Here is a 19,790-nt window from a genome sequence, read left to right on the forward strand (position 1 = left end):
CCACGAAAGGAAGGTGGGGATTGATTTTGGGGGTTATGGTACCAACAGTTAAGGAATTAGGGGCCAAAAAGGGGCCAAAAATAAGCATTTTTGTAACTTCCAGACAATAACTTGTGTGTAAGTGTATGGATCTCTCTGACATTGTACCACAAGGCTCCATATCACAAAGGGAAGGCTGTAATTGATTTTGGGGGTAATTGCCTCAAAATTTTAGGAATTAGGGGCCAAAAAAGGGGCATAAAACAAGCATTTTTCTAGTTTCATGACAATAACTTTTGTGTAAGTGTTTGGATATTTCTGAAATTGTACTACAAGGTTCCATATCACAAAGGGAAAGCTGTAATTGAGTTTGGGGGTAATTGCCCGAAACGTTTAGGAATTGGGGGCCAAAAAGGGGCCAAAAATAAGCATTTTTCTAGTTTCCAGACAATAACTTGTGTTCAAGTGTATGGATCTCTCTGAAATTGTACTGCAAGGTACCATACCATAAAGGGAAGGCTGGGATTGAGTTTGGGGGTGATGAATCATAAGGGGGTTCAAAAAATTTGGGGGGGGGGGGGGATTTTTTTTTTCTTTTTTTTTCTTTTTTTCCTTTTTTTTTTCTTTTAAAATTTTCCATTTTAAGTTGGTTATTTCTGATTAATATTTAAAAGCAAATAATAATGATATGGTAGGAGATACACACCAAACAGGATGTGTAAATTATTATATAATAAGTATTGTGCAATAGCAAGAAATTTTCAATTGCACAGTATTGCACAATTGCAAGAAATCTTCAATTGCACAGTATTGCGCAATAGCAAGAAATCTTCAATTGCACAGTATTGCGCAATAGCAAGAAATATCCAATAGCACAATATTGCGCAATAGCAAGAAATTGTCAATTGTACAGTATTGCACAATAGCAAGAAATATTCAATTGCACAGTATTGTGCAAAAGAAGATACTTCGTATAAATTGCTTATTTCTTGATCAATTTCAATGGGGTTTTATTCTTGAATTCTTGGGGTTCTTTAATATGCTGAATCTAACCGTGTATTAAGTTTTTGGATTTTGGGCCCCGTTTCTAAATTGGTCCACATTGAGGTCCAAAGGCTCCAAAATTTTACTTTGTTTGATTTCATCAAAAATTGAATTATTGGGGTTCTTTGATATGCCGAATCTAACCGTGTATTTAGATTCTTAATTTTTGGTTCCGTTTTCAAATTGGTCTACATTAAGGTCAAAAGGGTCCAAAATTAAACTTAGTTTGATTTTAACAAAAATTGAATTTTTAGGGTACTTTGATATGCTGAATCTAAACATGTATTTAGATTTTTGATTATGGGCCCAGTTTTCAAGTTGGTCCAAATCGGGGTCCAAAATTAAACTTTGTTTGATTTCAACAAAAATTGAATATATGGGGTTCTTTGATATGCTGAATCTAACCATGTATTTAGATTTTTGATTTGTGGACCCGCTATCAAATTGGTTCATATTGAGGTCAAAAGGGTCCAAAATTAAACTTTGTTTGATTTCATCAAAAATTGAATTATTGGGGTTCTTTGATATGCCAAATCTAACCGTGTATTTAGATTTTTAATTTTGGGTCCCGTTTTTAAATTGGTCTACATTAAGGTCCAAAGGGTCCAAAATTAAACTTAGTTTGATTTTAACAAAAATTGAATTCTTGGGGTTCTTTGATATGCTGAATCTAAACATGTGTTTAGATTTTTGATTATGGGCCCAGTTTTCAAGTTGGTCCAAGTTGGGGTCCAAAATTAAACTTTGTTTGATTTCAACAAAAATTGAATATATGGAGTTCTTTGATATGCTGAATCTAAACATGTATTTAGATTTTAGACTTTTGGCCCAGTTTTCAAGTTGGTCCAAATTGGGGTCCAAAATTAAACTTTGTTTGATTTCAACAAAAATTGAATATATGGGGTTCTTTGATATGCTGAATCTTACCATGTATTTAGATTTTTTATTTTGTGGGCCTGCTATCAAATTGGTTCATATTGAGGTCAAAAGGGTCCAAAATTAAACTTTGTTTGATTTCATCAAAAATTGAATTATTGGGGTTCTTTGATATGCCAAATCTAACCGTGTTTTTAGATTTTTAATTTTGGGTCCCATTTTTTAAATTGGTCTACATTAAGGTCCAAAGGGTCCAAAATTAAACTTAGTTTGATTTTAACAAAAATTGAATTCTTGGGGTACTTTGATATGCTGAATCTAAACATGTGTTGAGATTTTTGATTATGGGACCAGTTTTCAAGTTTGTCCAAGTTGGGGTCCAAAATTAAACTTTGTTTGATTTCAACAAAAATTGAATATATGGGGTTCTTTGATATGCTGAATCTAACCATGTATTTTGATTTTGGACATTGGACCATAATAGGTAAATTAAAAAAATTGAAGTTCTTAGACCACATTCTTTTTGTGTCAGAAACCTATGCTGTGTCAAATATTTGATCACAATCCAAATTCAGAGCTGTATCAAGCTTGAATGTTGTGTCCATACTTGCCCCAACTGTTCAGGGTTCGACCTCTGCGGTCGTATCAAGCTGCGCCCAGCGAAGCATTTTATTGTAACTTCCAGACATACATGTAACTTGTGTGTTAGTGTATGGATCTCTCTGACATTGTACCACAAGGTTCCATATCACAAAGGGAATGCTGGGATTGATTTTGGGGGTAATTGCCTCAAAATTTTAGGAATTAGGGGCCAAAAAAGGGGCAAAAAACAAGCATTTTTCTAGTTTCATGATAATAACTTGTGTGTAAGTGTATGGATCTTTCTGAAATTGTACTACAAGGTTCTATATCACAAAGGGAAAGCTGGAATTGAGATTGGGGGTAATTGCCCAATATGTTTAGGAATAAGGGGGCAAAAAACAAGCATTTTTCTAGTTTCATGATAATAACTTGTGTGTAAGTGTATGGATCTTTCTGAAATTGTACTACAAGGTTCCATATCATAAAGGGAAAGCTGGAATTGAGTTTGGGGGTAATTGCCCAAAATGTTTAGGAATAAGGGGCCAAAAATAAGCATTTTTTATATATTTTTTATAATAAGCGTATTATGGTATACCGTTGACCGTCTGTCTGTCCGTCCGTCTGTCCGTCCGTCCGTCGTCAACATGTCGGACATTAATTCAAAAACGCTTTAACTAATATGCATGAAACTTTGGTGAATTGTTTATATCTATTGACGTGAGCTCCCTTTCGTTTTTTATAAATTTCAGATTTACCATTTATGAGTTTTAGGGTTTTATTCATTAAAAAAGGGGGGATTTTCCAGTTTTCGGACAATAACTCAAAAACAATTTCACCAATTTGCATGAAACTTTGCTGAATTGTTCATATCTATTGACCTGAGCTCCCTTTCATTTTTTATAAATTTCGGATTTACCGTTTCCGAGTTACAGGGTTTTATTCATTTAAAAAGGGGGATTTTCCAGTTTTGGGACAATAACTCAAAAAATATTTCACCAATTTGCATGAAACTTTTGTGAATTGTTCACATCTATTGACGTGAGCTCGTTTTTGTTTTTTAAAAATTTAGGATTTACCGTTTCCAAGTTTTGGGGTTTTATTCATTAAAAAAGGGGGGATTTTCCAGTTTTCAGACAATAACTCAAAAACAATTTCACCAATTTGCAAGAAACTTCGGTGAATTGTTTATTTCTATCGACATGAGATCCCTTTTGATTTTTATGAATTTCAGATAATACGTTTCCGATTTATGGGGTTTTATTCATTACAAAAAGGAGGATTTTCCAGTTTTCAGACAATAACTAAAAAATGCTTTAGCATTTTTTATGAAACTTTGGTAAACTGTTTATATCTATTTTTGTAAGCTCCTTTTTGATTTTTATAAATTTTTGCTTTTACGTTTCCAAGTTATAAGATTTTATTTGTTTATAGTCTGACAACAGATTTACTAAGTATTGCGCAACAGCACAGTGTATTGCACGACAGCAAGAAATCTTTCATATAACCAATTTCAAGTTCTTTGACTACATTTATTAAAAAACCTATAATATATCAAATATTTAATTACAATCCAAATTCAGACCTGTATCAAGCTTGAATATTGTGTCCATTTTTGCCCCAACTATTCAGGGTTGGACCTCTGCGGGCGTATCCAGCTGCGCTCAGCGAAGCAGTTTATTCTAGTTTCCAGACAAAAACTTGTGTTCAAGTGTATGGATCTCTCTGAAATTGTACTGCAAGGTACCATACCACAAAGGGAAGGCTGGGATTGAATTTGGGGGTATTTGCCTCAAAGTTTTAGGAATTAGGGGCCAAAAAGGGGCAAAAAACAAGCATTTTTCTAGTTTCAGGACAATAACTTGTGTGTAAGTGTACGGATCTTTATGAAATTGTACTACAAGGTTCCATATCACAAAGGGAAAGCTGGGTTTTAGTTTGGGGGTAATTGCCCCAAACGTTTAGGAATTTGGGGCCAAAAAAGGGCCTAAAAACAAGCATTTGTCTAGTTTCCAGACAATAACTTGTGTTCAAGTGTATGGATCTCTCTGAAATTGTACTGCAAGGTACCATACCACAAAGGGAAGCCTGGGATTGAGTTTGGGGTGATGAATCATAAGGGAGTTCAAAAAATTTGGGGGAGGGATTTTTTTTCTTTAAAATTTTCCTTTTTAAATTGTTTATTTCTGATTTATATATAAAAGCAAATAATAATGATATGGTTTGAATAGGTAAATTAAATTTTTTTAAAGTTCTTAGACCATATTCATTCTGTGTCAGAAACCTATGCTGTGTCAAATATTTAAACACAATCCAAATTCAGTGCTGTATCAAGCTTGAATGTTGTGTCCATACTTGCCCGAACTGTTCAGGGTTCGACCTCTGCTGTCGTATCAAGCTGCGCCCAGCGGAGCATTTTATCTAGTTTACAAAGCAAGTAAGAATTTAATAAATAAATTTAACAACTTTAAAAAGGTAAAATTTTGTTTAATGAAAACTGAAAATTGTTATTTCTGGTGTATGTGGTGAGCAGGTGAGTCAAATGTTTAAGTAGGATTTTTTTTATTAAAATTTAACAACTTTTAAGATATTTTTTTTATTTCATGAAGTATTACATTCATCATCTTGCTTGCCATTAGAGACAGCTATCTTAAAACTTTTGTACAAGCTTTAAATTATCTAAAATTTGTACATCTGCAAAAAGTATTAACTTAAGTATTGTTAAGTATTTCCTCTAAAAATAGTGTTTCTTCCGTTTACTTGACCTTGCAATTGCATACTGTTACTATAAATAGAATACAGAGTATGATGAGCTGATTTTGATCTCTTGTTTTATTTACTTCTCTAATTTTTGTGCTATTTTCACATTTCTTGAGCGGTGTGAGAAAAATATTTCTCGTCACTTGTGAAATATCTGTTCTCAGCAAATGATTGGTAGAAATTTAATTATGACGTTAAATTTTCTTGATTTTTTATTTAATTTCCTATTGTGACGTCCTGAAAAAAGGCCACCATACCTGATGATGTCACATATAAAGAGCACAACTTTCTGCAAATCTTTTGAAAGGAAGGATAAAAATCGTTAGAGAAACAGATTCCACCACTATAACTCGTGTATTACGATATTTCTCCACTCTCGACAGTTAAATTTTAATTATTTAAAAAGTTCGGCAAGCCTCGCACTTTAAATATTAAAATTTAACTGTCTCAAGTGGAGAAATATCATAACACACTTGTTGCAGTGATGAAATCTATATTTCCACACTTCCACAGCAGGGTTCTTATTCAAAATCAACATTGACTCATCATTTTCTAAACTGAGGGTCTAGGTGGAAGGATCTTCATATTTAGCTCACCTGGTCCGAAGGGCCATTATGAGCTTTTGCTATCACTTGGCGCCCATGCATCGTCTGTCGTCTTTGTCCGTTGTCCTCTGTTAACTTTTACAAAGATTATCTCCTCTGAAAATGCTGGGCCAAATTTAAACAAACTTGGCCACAATCATGAATCATCAATGGGATACATAGTTTTAAAAAATGTGTCTGATGCCTGCTGACAAACATGGTCGACATGGCTAAAATAAAACATGAGGTAAAGTGAATTTTTGCCTATTATCTTGACAAAGAAAATCTGACATTCATGCTAAAGTTTAGAATGACGAGATCTACATTATGTCTATTGACAACATAACTGTCAGTCAAAGGTACTACTTGTACAAGTTATTTTTATTTACTTGAAGAAGTATATAATAATATACTTATATAAGTAAATTTGTTATATTCATATTTTCTTATAAGGTTTGAATAATCTCCCTTTAATTTTCTCAAAAAATTTACTTGTATATATAAGTACTTTTTTAACAATCCCTAAAATTCGTAAGTTTTGGGAGTAAAAACATGCCTTAAACATGTTAAACATTTTTTCTCTGGTTAGCTCATAATTTTTGTCTCGCCTTGATGGAGTCAAAAAGCGAGACATAGGTATGCTGTTTCCGGCGTCGGCGGCGGTGTCAACAATGTATTAGTTTGTGATTAGGTCTAGTTCATGGTGAACCACTAGTGGTAGGTCAATAATATTTGGTATGCAGTTGTATTAGCATTGGCACATCTCATTACCATGTAGATTATTTGGCCCCACCACCTCATTCATGGTCAAATGACTTTGAAACTTTTGCTTAGTTTTCATGCATTAGTTTGTGATTAGGTCAGTTTAAGGGGAACCACTAGTGGTAGGTCAATGATAATTGGTATGCAGTTGTATAAGCATTAGCACATCTCATTTCCATGGAGAATATTTGGTCCTTTTCCCTCAGTCTATTGACTTTGAAACTTTTGCTTAGTTTACATCTATTAGTTTGTAATTAGGTCAGTTTAAGATGAACCGCTAATGTTATGTCAATGATATTCGGTATGCAAATGTATTGGGATTTGCAAGTTTCGTTTCCATGGAGATTATATAACCCCACCCTCTAATTATGGTTCATTGACTTTGAAACTTTTACATAGTTTACAAGTTAATGTTTGTGTTTAGGTTTGTTTAAAGGGAACGACTTATGAAAAGTCAATGGTATTTGGTTTGCAGTTGTATTAGCATTGGCACATCTCATTTCCATGGAGATTGTTTAGCCCTGTACCTTCAGTCATGGTTCATTGACTTTAAATATTTGCATAACTTACATGTTAAAGTATTGCTATTTTAATTTCAACATTTGCATTATCAAAATAACAAATAGGTGAGACATATCTCTGTGTTAACAGTTTATGAAGATAACAGACAAATGAAATTTTCATTGTCCATGAAATTACACTTAAATGATAAGTAAAGACATCTGCAAAGGACAGACAATTCAAAATTCCATTAGAGCAAAGAAGTTCTGAGAAATTCAAGAAAAGAAGATAGTAATTTTTTTAGTATGACTTTTTTACTTGTATACATGTAAGTAAAAAATCTGATTGTCTAAGGGATATAACTAAGCCATTAAAATAATTTACCTATACAAGTAAATAAAATACACTTGTATAAGTATCTTACAAATTTACTTATATAATTTATTATTTGTAAGATACTTAGACAAGTGTATTTTATTTACTTGTATAGGTAAATTATTTTATCATTTATTTTCGTGGGTATCCATTTTCATGGATTCAGGAAAACTTGCATGTTCGTGAATATTTGATTTCGTGGTTTTGCCAAAGTCTGCAGACAAGCCTATAGAAAATTTGTTATTCGTTGTACATTTAATTTTGTGGTTCGCCTGTACCCACAAAATCCACGAAAATTGGTATCCAACGAATCCAATTAATCCACAGTATATTAAAAATAACTTGTACAAGTAGTACCCCTGACTGACAGTCAGACAACAGTTCATTGGAGTTAATTACCTTAAATGATGAATTTTACCAATTTTTACATTTCTGCCTGATATCTTGAAAAATTATAACAGACAGACAGACAAGATTTATAAATGAGTCTGAGTCGACACTTTATTGTAGTTATTGCCCTTTTATGCCTTTAATTTTTCCCAATTTTTTGCATTTTTGCTTATTATCTTGAAAACTATAATATATAGATAGAAACTTTAAATAGCAAAATTGATCAGCAAGACAAGATCTACAAATAAGTCAGCATAACTGAAATTGTTAGTCTACTCGTTATTGGATTTATTGTCCTTTAATGACCTTTTTTCCCAATTTTTGGATTTTCTCCTATTATCTTGAAAACTATGATAGATAGATAGATAGAAACTTTATAAGCAAAAATGATCAGCGAGACAAGATCTACAAATAAGCCATAATGACCAAAATCTTCAGTTGACTTGTTATTGGAGTTATTGCCCTTTAATGATAATTTTATTTTTTTTTAATTTGTTTGCCTTTTATCTTGAAAACTACAACAGAGACATATGGAAACTTTAGAAAGGAAAAATGATCAGCAGGATAAGATCTACAGATACATCAACATGAATGAAATTGTCAGTTAACTATTCATAGGCTTATTCCCCTTTAATGATGATTTTAATTAAAAGTGGCCATTATTGAAGATGCAGGATAGCTATACAAAGGCTCTTTAGAGCCTCTAGTTACAATGCATATTCTTAAATTTTTGAAGCAGTTTATCTCTATTCTTTATAATGTTCACCTATTATTCTCTATTCTTTATATTTAGCACCCCATTGTTTCCTATACATTATTATTTTGGTCCTATAATACTCTATTCAGTAAACCACAACCAGACCCTTAGTCCATGTAGTCATCACCTATCATTGCAAAAATTATTTGAATATGATTATTTTTTAATTATTTTTTTATGAAAATACTTTTATTAATCTTGGACTCTTCAAAGAAAATCCTTTGGTCTATTAATTCCAATAAAATGAACACAGTGGGGTATGTGTAGGAAGGGAATTCTAAATTCCAAAATTGTGTTTTACTTAATGGCATAAAAAAAGGGGGGGGGGGGAGTAAAACTGGTTTACGCCACAATGACATGTTAATATATACATGTATATGACTTAGTACAGGCACTATTCAATATGTTTGTGCCTGTACCAAGTCATATATTAACATCCTTTAACATATATTTAACTCTTTCCAATATATAACCTTTTTGCACTGACGTGAATTTACACAGTTATCAATCAATGATTGTGTGATCAATTTCAATGAACCTATAACCTATTTCTAAGATGACCTTAATCAATATGATTGAGAATGAAAGTCTTCGAAACCAATTTATCATGTTTATATTTTATGGCATTAAAACCTTCCACCTAAATGAAAATTTTGAATCATTTGATAAAACTGTAATATCAAGTCCACTCAAATCAAAATAATATTTTGAACTTTGCATTTTAACTATAATTCAAAGTCCACATTTATTCATTGTATTTTTTAATACTTGTAATCTAAAAATATTCGCTTCATGTTGAATAAACCTCTTAAAACCTATTGAGGTACATTAAGGTCTTATTTGGCCAGTAAAAAAATATGTATTACAAAATCATGAATTTTGTCTTTAAAAAAATAATGAATAGATCTATACCTTAGCCAATAAAATTCATTTAGAAATAATTGATAGACACAAGAGTGGGTTTATATGGGGTACATATCCCCTAAAAATTGGAGAAATATCATTTTGTTATGCCTAAAACACATAAAAAATTGTAAGGGTCATTCCCAACTAACCTCAAATCCTCAGATTCCTGCCTGGAAACATGTACCGAATGCCTTTTAATTTTTGTGAAAATTAGACAAATACTTTGGTAAAAAACTGAGTTAATTGAAAAACACAAATTTTGAGAAACATATGATGTCAAGACTGCTCCAACTGCCTTCTAAAATTTTATTGACAGTGTCAGTACCTATAAAATGTCCCTTGTAGCATATCTACATCTATGTATTTTGTCCTTCTTTACAAATTGATAAATTATAACGTGTAGAAATAGAATTAATATTGAATCATTTTTATTTTTTTTCAGTTGGGTTGATCATATTATTGATAAACAGATTATGGGAACCATTTGAGCGAGGCTTCTTCTGTGATGATGATAGTATAAAGTACCCACACCACGACAGTACGATTCCTTCCCCTGTCCTGTATGGTGTCGGCTTCTCATTAAACATTGTATCGGTAAGTACATGTAATTATTTCAAATTATAAATATGTATATACAGCTGAAAGGAGAACAGCCTTTATTTTGTTTGATAGAATATGTATTGATTAAATATTTTGGACAACCATGACAACTATGCATTTTAAAATAGGATAACAGAAAATATGCTCTTTGGTCGGGTTGTTGTCTCTTTGACACATTCCCCGTTTCCATTCTGAATTCTATAAGAGAAATAAACTTACTATATACTGAGTGGTAGGGGTTAGTCACCACTTCAAGCTTCATAATATAAGATGAGGGCGAGAAATTTAGATTACAAATATGATAAGTATCTCAAACTTTTGAATCATATATGTTTTTTAAAGATGAGATTATAATCATAACCAGTGTTAAATGCATCAGATATTTGTCACATCTGTCTTAGCTGTCCATGAAATAGGGTAATATAGCTATAGATATAAATAAGAAGATGTGGTATGAGTGCCAATGAGACAACTATCCATCCAAGTCACAAATTGTAAAAGTAAACAATTAAAGGTCAAAGTGCAGCCTTTAATACGGAGCCTTGGATAACACCGAACAGGAAGCTCTAAAGGGCCCCAAAATGACTTGTGTAAAAAAATTCAAACAGGAAAACCAACGGTCTAATCTATATAAAAAATGAGAAAAGAGAAACACTTATGAACCACACCAACAAAAGACAACCACTGAACAACAGGCTCCTGACTCAGGACAGGTGCATACAATGCAGTGGGTTTAAAAGTTTTAACAGGCGCCAACCTTCAATATGTCTATTTTTGGTTAAAGAATATGATAGTGTATTGAATGTCTAATCCACTTACCCTCAAAAAGATTAAAGTTCTAAATTTAAAGTTTAAGAATTGTTAAACAAAAAAAACCTTGGAAAAATATGTTGTTTTTGAATTCAATATTTTTTTTACAAAGTATAAGCTTATTTTGAGGACATGGGTGAGCTTTCCATGATGGACTTGAGCTTTGATACTAGTATTACATGTATTACTAATAAAAATTTATTAGATTTTCGTAACAAATATATACATTTAGGAGAATAGCAAATATGTATAAGACAACAAAATTCTTTAAAATTGAAATTGTGTGACAGTTATCACAATATAATTAAGTCAGATTTATTAGTGTAAATTTTGAAAATTGGAGCAGAAATGAGCTCAATATATCAGACATCCTGCTTAAATAAAAGTTTAACAAATGTGTCTCTTTTTATGCCACCGCCGTAGCGGAGGGGGCATTAAGTTTTACCCTTGTCCGTCCGTACGTACGTCCATACATCCCAAAGTTGGTGCCCGTTCTCTAACTTTAGTTTGCCTCAACCAAATGTTATGTAACTTATACACAATGCTTATTACCACAAAACACAGATCAAGTTTGAATTTTGGTGGCGTCACTTAAATCGTTCTTGAGTTATGCCCCTTTACATTGCTGAATTTTTCGTTTCCGTTCTCTAACTTAAGTTAGCCTCAACCAAATGTTATGAAACTTATACACAATGCTTATTACCACTAAATACAGATTAACTTTGAATTTTGGTGGCGTCACTTTTATTGTTCTAGAGTTATGCCTTTTTACAAATGGAAAAATTGCTGAATTTTTTGTTTCCGTTCTTTAGTTTGCCTCAACCAAATGTTATGAAACTTATACACAATGCTAAGTATTACCACAAAACTCAGATCAAGTACAAATTTGGGTAGTGTCACTTTTACAGTTTTTTTGAGTTATGTCCCTTTATAACATTAAATGCAAGAGGGGGCATCATCTGTGTCCCATGGACACATTCCCTATTTATTTTTATAGTTTTATCAGTTTTTAAACACTAGGACACGTAATAAAAATACGTTCCTTTCCCTAACTTGTACATGTAGGTAGGCTATTCTTCAATTATTTCTCTTTTAAGACTGATTGTCCATCGTTAAACAATTTAAGTGGCAGATTGTTTAAATATCAGCAGTGTTTGTCTCATGTGAAGTAAATCCACATTTTTTCCAATTTTCTGGGTTTCCATCATAATAATATATCAGTAAGAGTGATTTATAACAGGGTGCAGCAAACAAACATTATTGTTCTGTTGTTCAAATGTCAAAGGTTGGGAACAGGTTTTGTATTGTATTACCGTCTTTTGATGAGGTAATTACTAAATATGTGGTTTTATTGACTTTTGAAAAACTGATATTCACTAAGGCCAGCATCACTTTGCTAACACGTTGTCAATGAAGGTGACTGCTGATCTAGTTATGCAAATGACCCACGTTGACGTCACGCTGGCGATGACATATTGCTTACGACATTGAGCACTAAATTTGATTTATTCTAGTTTCTTTGTCTTTGGATTAAAAACATCTTATAATTTACTACCTGTAGGCTTCTACCAACTACACCCTGTAAAAAAATATGTCAAATTTCACAATTTTAATAAAACTTTTTAAAATAATAAAAGAAAACAATGCTTTCACCTTACACTTTACCTGAATTTCTGTAAAAATTGCCAATTTGGACTAAGACTGGGGATAAATTTGTTATCTACGTTCATATCCGTAAATAACTTATATTAACTCATCGATACAAAAAAAAACTAGCAAAAAGACTAAAGACACAAATGTAAATGCTTTTCAAATAAATATAGGTCAATGCTTTTCAAACCCCAGGAAACTGGTGTGAACTGACAATTTATAAATAATAAAAAGTTTACATCTTGATTCAATATCACACTTAAAATATTGTTGTCTAAATCATGTGGATAGTGTACTTGAGCTTTTGTCTTTTTATTTCAGTTCATTTTAATTGAAGCTGCTTTTTTAAGAAACTGTAAAAATAAGCGAACAAACAAAAATCAGGAACAGAACGTTTTACAGACTTACTTTTGTGTTGTGTTCAATGTTCTGTTACCATTTCTGTATGGAGCTGCTGTAGTACAGCTGGTGACAGACATAGCTAAATACTCGGTCGGAAGACTTCGTCCACATTTCCTAGCAGTTTGTCAACCAGATTTAACCAAGTTTAATTGCACAGATGGCTATATAACAGCTGACGTCTGCACGGGAGACATTGCACTCATCAAACATGCAAGGTAGGTTAAATAACAATATTTGATTGGATGAAAGTACTGGAAAGCTTCCATTTAAAGTTTTTGGGTTTGTCCTCCCAGATTTATCATGGTTATGGGACTTTCAACTATTCGATTTAAGGCAATTTCTTACAAATAACAACTTTGATCAATTTCTTCAAACTTAATTTACATTTGTAAAATGTTGGAATTAGAATAAGATAAAGTAAGATCCCTGTTGATACCGAAAATGTTCTGATATGTCATTCCAGAGCATAAGATTTTAATTGCCAGTTTAGAGGCAAGTTTTCGTGTGTTTTGCACTAGCTTGCATTGTTGTACATACACTTGGATCGATTTACTTCAAACTTTACATTGTTGTTGGTATTAGTGAAAATAAGCTCCCTTACATTTAAAAATTTGTTTGTTACTATTTTAAAGTTATTGGACTTTATCTGTCAAATTTTAGGCAATTTTATTTCTTTTTGACAGCTGGGGCGTAGTAGCTGTTCAAAATTAAGCAAAAATAATGAAACAGAATCAAAGAAGGAGATTATTTGGGATGTAAATTTCCAGCAGGGCCATTTTACTGACATGATTTTATAATGTGTTCCATTTATCAGGTTCATTCTTACAATTTCAGTTTGCATATTACACACTTATTTTGCACTCAGATCCTGGTACAACTGTTCACTATTTTTGTCGAGCCTTCGACTTTTGTTGAAAAAGCGAGACATAGCGATCCTACATTCCGTCGGCTGCGGCGGCGTCCACAAATATTCACTCTGTGGTTAAAGTTTTTGAAATTTTAATAACTTTCTTAAACTATCCTGGATTTCTACCAAACTTGGACAGAAGCTTGTTTATGATCATAAGATAATATTCAAAAGTAAATTTTGTAAAAAAAAAATTCCATTTTTTCCGTATTTTACTCATAAATGGACTTAGTTTTTCTGCCAGTTAACATTACATTCACTCTGTGGTTAAAGTTTTTAAAATTTTAACAACTTCCTTAAACTATCCTGGATTTTTACCAAACTTGGACAGATGCTTGTTTATAATTAAAAGCTAGTATCTAGAAGGAAATTTTGTTAAAATTTTGTTCCATTTTTTCCGTATTTTACTTATAAATGGACTTAGTTTTTCTTCCATTTAACATTACATACAGTCTGCAGTTTAAGTTTTTTAAACATTTATTAGATTCATAAACTATCCTGGATTTTTACCAAACTTGGACAGAAGCTACTTACAATCAAAAGATAGTAAACATGGTAAAGAGAGGAATATTTTTATTAATTTTTTTCCTCATTTTTGTTGAGCCTGCGATTAACAGCAAAAGTAGGCGAGACACTGGGTTCCACGGAACCCTTACAAATTTTTTAATCTACAGAATACAACCTGCTAAAACTCAGATGTGACAAAATAACCAAAACATGCAAAATGACAATCTTATTTAAAATTTACCTAACAGAACTGACAGGAGTAACAATATTTAGAATTGAGAATGGAAACAGGGAATGTGTCAAAGAGACTTCAACCCAACCAAACAGCAGAAAACATCCCAGAGCTAGCAATGGGTCTACAAGGCAGCGAGAAAATTCTGCACCCAGAGGAGGGCTTCAGGTGGCCCCTACACAATAATGTATACTAGTCAGGCAAAATTAATGCCCCATTTAAACACCAAAACGTATAAATGAACCAAATAAAAAAAAACGCACACAAAATAAACATTAAGGCTAGAGTCTGTAATTCTTAACTCTATTTGATACATGTTTATATTTCAGGGTCTAGAGGCTGTCTTAACTCTGTGTGATACATGTTTATATTTCAGGGTCTAGAGGCTGTAATTCTTAACTCTATGTGATACATGTTTATATTTCAGGGTCTAGAGGCTGTAATTCTTAACTCTATGTGATACATGCTTATATTTCAGGGTCTAGAGGCTGTAATTCTTAACTCTATGTGATACATGTTTATATTTCAGGGTCTAGAGGCTGTAATTCTTAACTCTATGTGATACATGTTTATATTTCAGGGTCTAGAGGCTGTAATTCTTAACTCTATTTGATACATGTTTATATTTCAGGGTCTAGAGGCTGTAATTCTTAACTCTATGTGATACATGTTTATATTTCAGGGTCTAAAGGCTGTAATTCTTAACTCTATGTGATACATGTTTATATTTCAGGGTCTAGAGGCTGTAATTCTTAACTCTATTTGATACATGTTTATATTTCAGAGTCTAGAGTCTGTAATTCTTAACTCTATGTGATACATGTTTATATTTCAGGGTGTCATTCCCGTCAGGACATGCATCTTTCTCCATGTATTCTATGTTATTTCTTGTGGTAAGTATTCCATAATATTTGTTTTGGAATGACCTAAGATTTAATTGATTATGGCAGCAAATGAGTTTTAAAAATGAACAGGTATTTTATTTTGTTGCTAAAAAAATAGAAGTGTAAAATTTAATTGTGACAAGAAATTGTCACATGATCTATACATTCTCTTAGAGTACAGGTCACATGATCTATATATTCTCTTAGAGTGCAGGTCACATGATCTATACATTCTCTTAGAGTGCAGGTCACATGATCTATACATTCTCTTAGAGTACAGGTCACATGATCTACACATTCTCTTAGAGTACAGGTCACATGATCAATACAATTTCTTTTGTACATGTCAGCTGATTAGTACAATCTTCTAGTACATTGTACATGACCAGTGAGATTCGAGCTTTTTCTCTATGAGTTAGAGATGAAAAAAAGCAATAAAAGTGCATTCTTTTTCTTTCAATTTTGTAAAATCATTTTTACATGACGCTTTTGTGTAATAAATTAAAACACCATATACATTTTTCCTATTATTAATCTATAACTACTTTGACCCTTGAGTCAGTTGTTTTTGTTTTGTATACCTTAGATTACTATGATGGATTGTCCTTATATATAATATATGGTCCTTTATTTTCAGTTTTACTACCAGGCTCGATTAACATGGAATAATCTATTACTTCTACGGCCACTACTTCAGTTGATGGTGTTTTGTCTGGCCTTCTACACAGGACTGTCTCGGATATATGATTATAAACATCATTGGAGTGATGTTCTAGCAGGAAACATCATCGGTGTCATTGTATCACTTATAACTGTGAGTACAAGTTATTTTAAGTGGGTTGTATTGATGGAAATGTAGTGGGGTGCAAGACTGAATATTTAATTAAGTGGGTTTTATTGATGGAAATGTAGTGGGGTGCAAGACTGAACATTTAATTAAGTGGGATGCAAGACTGAACATTTAATTAAGTGGGGTGCAAGACTGAACATTTAATTAAGTGGGAGTTGTAAGGATTGGAAAAGGTCATGTTTTGTGTCTTTCACACATCTACTTTTTAATGCTTGTACATCCATCATTCGGGAGGTCCACTTCAATACTTAATTGATAGGGGGTGCCACTGGAGTTATGTTACCCCACCCTTTTCATATAATTATTAGATTTTTAAAATGTATACCTTTTCATGTATTGCGTAAAATGTAAGAAAAATGTAACCTTTTCCCATATTGGTAAGTATCACCTTTGCTCGGAGCAAGTAATGGTAACTTTATTGACCTTATCATATATTTTTGATAGTTTTCCCCACCTATTCACATATTTTCAAGCTGGAAAATGTGACCTATTCCAGCGGCATGTCCTTTACTCTTGTATATAGGAAGTGGTCCCCCCAAGATTGATCATTGTGTAACTGAGTATCGTTTACCTCTACATGTTTACTGTATATGTGAAGTGGTAAAGGGGTTTCATTCAAGTCTTTACTTTTACTAAAGCTCAGAAGAAATTTGCCTTTCTACTAATCCATGTTTGGAGTTTCAAGGCAAATTCGTCCTTAAGTTTGAAGCACTTACTGAATGTAAAGAATTTAGAACTCTTACAGTAAAAAGTGTGGAAATATAGAATGTTTTTTTTTTGGCTTCATTATATTAATTGGGTTTTATATATATATATATACTGTAAATTACAAACTTATTGTGTGTATTAATTTTTGCGATTGGAAATGCTACAAACTAATAATGCTATCAATATATAAAATGCAAGTTTTTTTGCAAATTTTCTGTATTTACAGAAATTATTGTTATTATGCCCCACCTAGCGGCATTATGTTTTTCGGTCTGCATCTGTTCGTCCGTCCGTCCGTTTGTTCGTCCGGTAGTCCGTCTGTCCCGCTTCAGGTTGAGGATTTTGGTCATGGTAGTTTTTGATGAAGTTGAAGTCCAATCAACTTGAAACTTAGTACACATGTTCCCTGTGATATAATCTTTCTAATTTCAATGCCAAATTAGAGTTTTTACCCCAATTTCACAGTCCACTGAATATAGAAAATGATAGTGCAAGTGGGGCATCTGTGTAATATGGACACATTCTTGTTTTGAAGGAATGTTATATATAAACTCATTTCATTTCGTTTCATTTACAAACTTTACAAAATCTTAAGAACTTATATAAAGTATGTAAGTGTTTTCATGTTGTAAATGAGTTTAAGTTTACACATAAACAAAATATGTTCAATAACCTTTATTACCTAAAATTTCTATAAAAATGGTAAAAAAAAAATGGTTTTCAATTCACAATGCATGGGTATTTATAAAGCTTGTATTAAAATCTATATTGGTTATATTCCGAAATGGCAGTAATAAATGTGTTAATTTTTTGTTTATCGAGATATTGACCTCCAAACTCACACACAACTTTAGAATTATTAATTAAGTTACATTTATTTTGCAGGTGTTTACACTGACCGACTTATTTAAAAGAAGAAAATCCTCTGACGAACAACAAACAGACAACAATGTAAAGTTAGAATCAATCCGGGTCAACAAACCTGTCACCAAATTATAATCATAAAACCCTCCGACAAACAACAGTCAGAGACTATGATTCGACAAAACTGTAACATAGTTATAATCCTCTGACACACAACAGTCAGAGAGTATGATTGGACAAACCTGTCACCAAATTATAATCGTCAGACACAAAACAGTCAGATAGTACAATTCGACAAACCTGTCACTTAGTTTTAATCCTCCAGCACACAACAGTCAGATAGTACAGTTCGACAAACCTGTCACTTAGTTTTTATTGACACATAATAGGCAGCCAGAAATTTCAATCTATAATCAATCCACAGATGTAATAATCTTATCCAATGTGATCACAATTGTTATTGTTAAACTTTGTCATGTATCATATAAGGCAGAATATAGGAACATTTGCTCTTATGAAAGACGCCAAAATTTGCATTATATAAAATCACCCATAATGTGCTTTTTCTAGTAGTCTATGACAGGAAACTCTGGTGATTCACTCTGCATCAGTATATACTACAATTCTAATGTAATCTGACATGTAATGCCAAGTTTTGATTAGATGACACCTGTTTTCCACCATTAATGGTCGTGACTCATTGGCAACAATGTTGCATAATGGTAGTCAACATTTCTTTAATTAATAAAGCAAATGAATTTTTCTTTGAATATTTTATGAGTATGTATTAGAAAAAGAATACGAGTTCTGTATATTAGGAGTTGTCATCATCAATTAAGCTCTGCCTTGCCAATAAAACTTTATTTTCAACTGTTAAATCCCCAGTTGATGGAAGCAACTCTTCAAATACTGTTATTCCTTAAATAATATACAATGTACTGTAAATTCAGAAATTATTGCCAGGTTTTTATTAGTGCGAATTATGCGACTGGTTGAGTATCGCAATAATAAGAACTCGCAAAGATATGTATGCAGATTTTCCTGAAATCGCAATAATTAATCTCGCATTTTTGTCCATTTTTAATAGATGCACGCAATAAGTTCTCAATTTACAGTATGACAAGGTCATAAATATTGTTTGACTGATTCACTCTACCCCACCGATTTTTGAGCGGATGCCCTTTTGTGTACTATATTTATATCATTCTTTGCTGTTGAGATAATGGCCAACACTTTGTATGATAAGTAATCAATAATACCCAGACTTTGTTTTTTCTTTAAATTTTGTTTTAATGGAGATTTAAGAATTGTTAAAGTTGACATTTTCATTTTTCTTTTAATGGAACATTTAATCATAATTCTAAAACAAGATGTACAGTTTTAATTAATATTATAATCTCAAAGATTTGTATAATCATGAACAAATATTAAACGCTCCACATGTAAAGGCTGCATCATGTTTATTTAATGGCTGTCAGACCATCATTCCTACGGTGGATTCACTTAGTTTAGTGGATACAATTTTCGTGGATTGATGATAAATTTTGTTTTCATGAATATTTGATTGTGGTTCAGACAAAGTCTCCCTACAGACCTATACAAAATTTGTACATCGATTGACATATAAATTCATGGTTTAACTATAACTATACCCACGAAATCGACAAAAATTTGTGTTCCACAAATAATAATGAATCCATGCAAATTAGTGTTCCACCAATAATAATGAATCCACACAAATTGGTGTTGCCTGAATAATAATGAATCCACGCAAATTAGTGTTCCACCAATAATAATGAATCCACACAAATTGGTGTTGCCTGAATAATAATGAATCCACGCAAATTAGTGTTCCACCAATAA

General features: G+C 32.3%; 1 protein-coding gene across 2 annotated transcripts in view; it reads left to right on the forward strand.

The window, feature by feature from the left end:
* LOC127706063 (phospholipid phosphatase 1-like) overlaps positions 1–18,396 on the forward strand; it is a 34,954-nt gene extending 16,558 nt beyond the window's left edge. For both annotated transcript variants that reach the window (XM_052210519.1, XM_052210518.1), the window contains exons 2-6: positions 9,956–10,107; positions 12,895–13,190; positions 15,457–15,514; positions 16,143–16,319; positions 17,949–18,396. In XM_052210519.1, coding sequence (XP_052066479.1) covers positions 9,956–10,107; positions 12,895–13,190; positions 15,457–15,514; positions 16,143–16,319; positions 17,949–18,062 — 797 coding nt within the window. In that variant the 3' untranslated portion in view covers positions 18,063–18,396. The remainder of the gene's footprint in view (positions 1–9,955; positions 10,108–12,894; positions 13,191–15,456; positions 15,515–16,142; positions 16,320–17,948) is intronic.
* The last annotated feature ends 1,394 nt before the right edge of the window (positions 18,397–19,790 follow it).

Source organism: Mytilus californianus, unplaced genomic scaffold (assembly GCF_021869535.1).
Source record: "Mytilus californianus isolate M0D057914Y unplaced genomic scaffold, xbMytCali1.0.p SCAF_6, whole genome shotgun sequence".
NCBI classification, from domain to species: domain Eukaryota; kingdom Metazoa; phylum Mollusca; class Bivalvia; order Mytilida; family Mytilidae; genus Mytilus; species Mytilus californianus.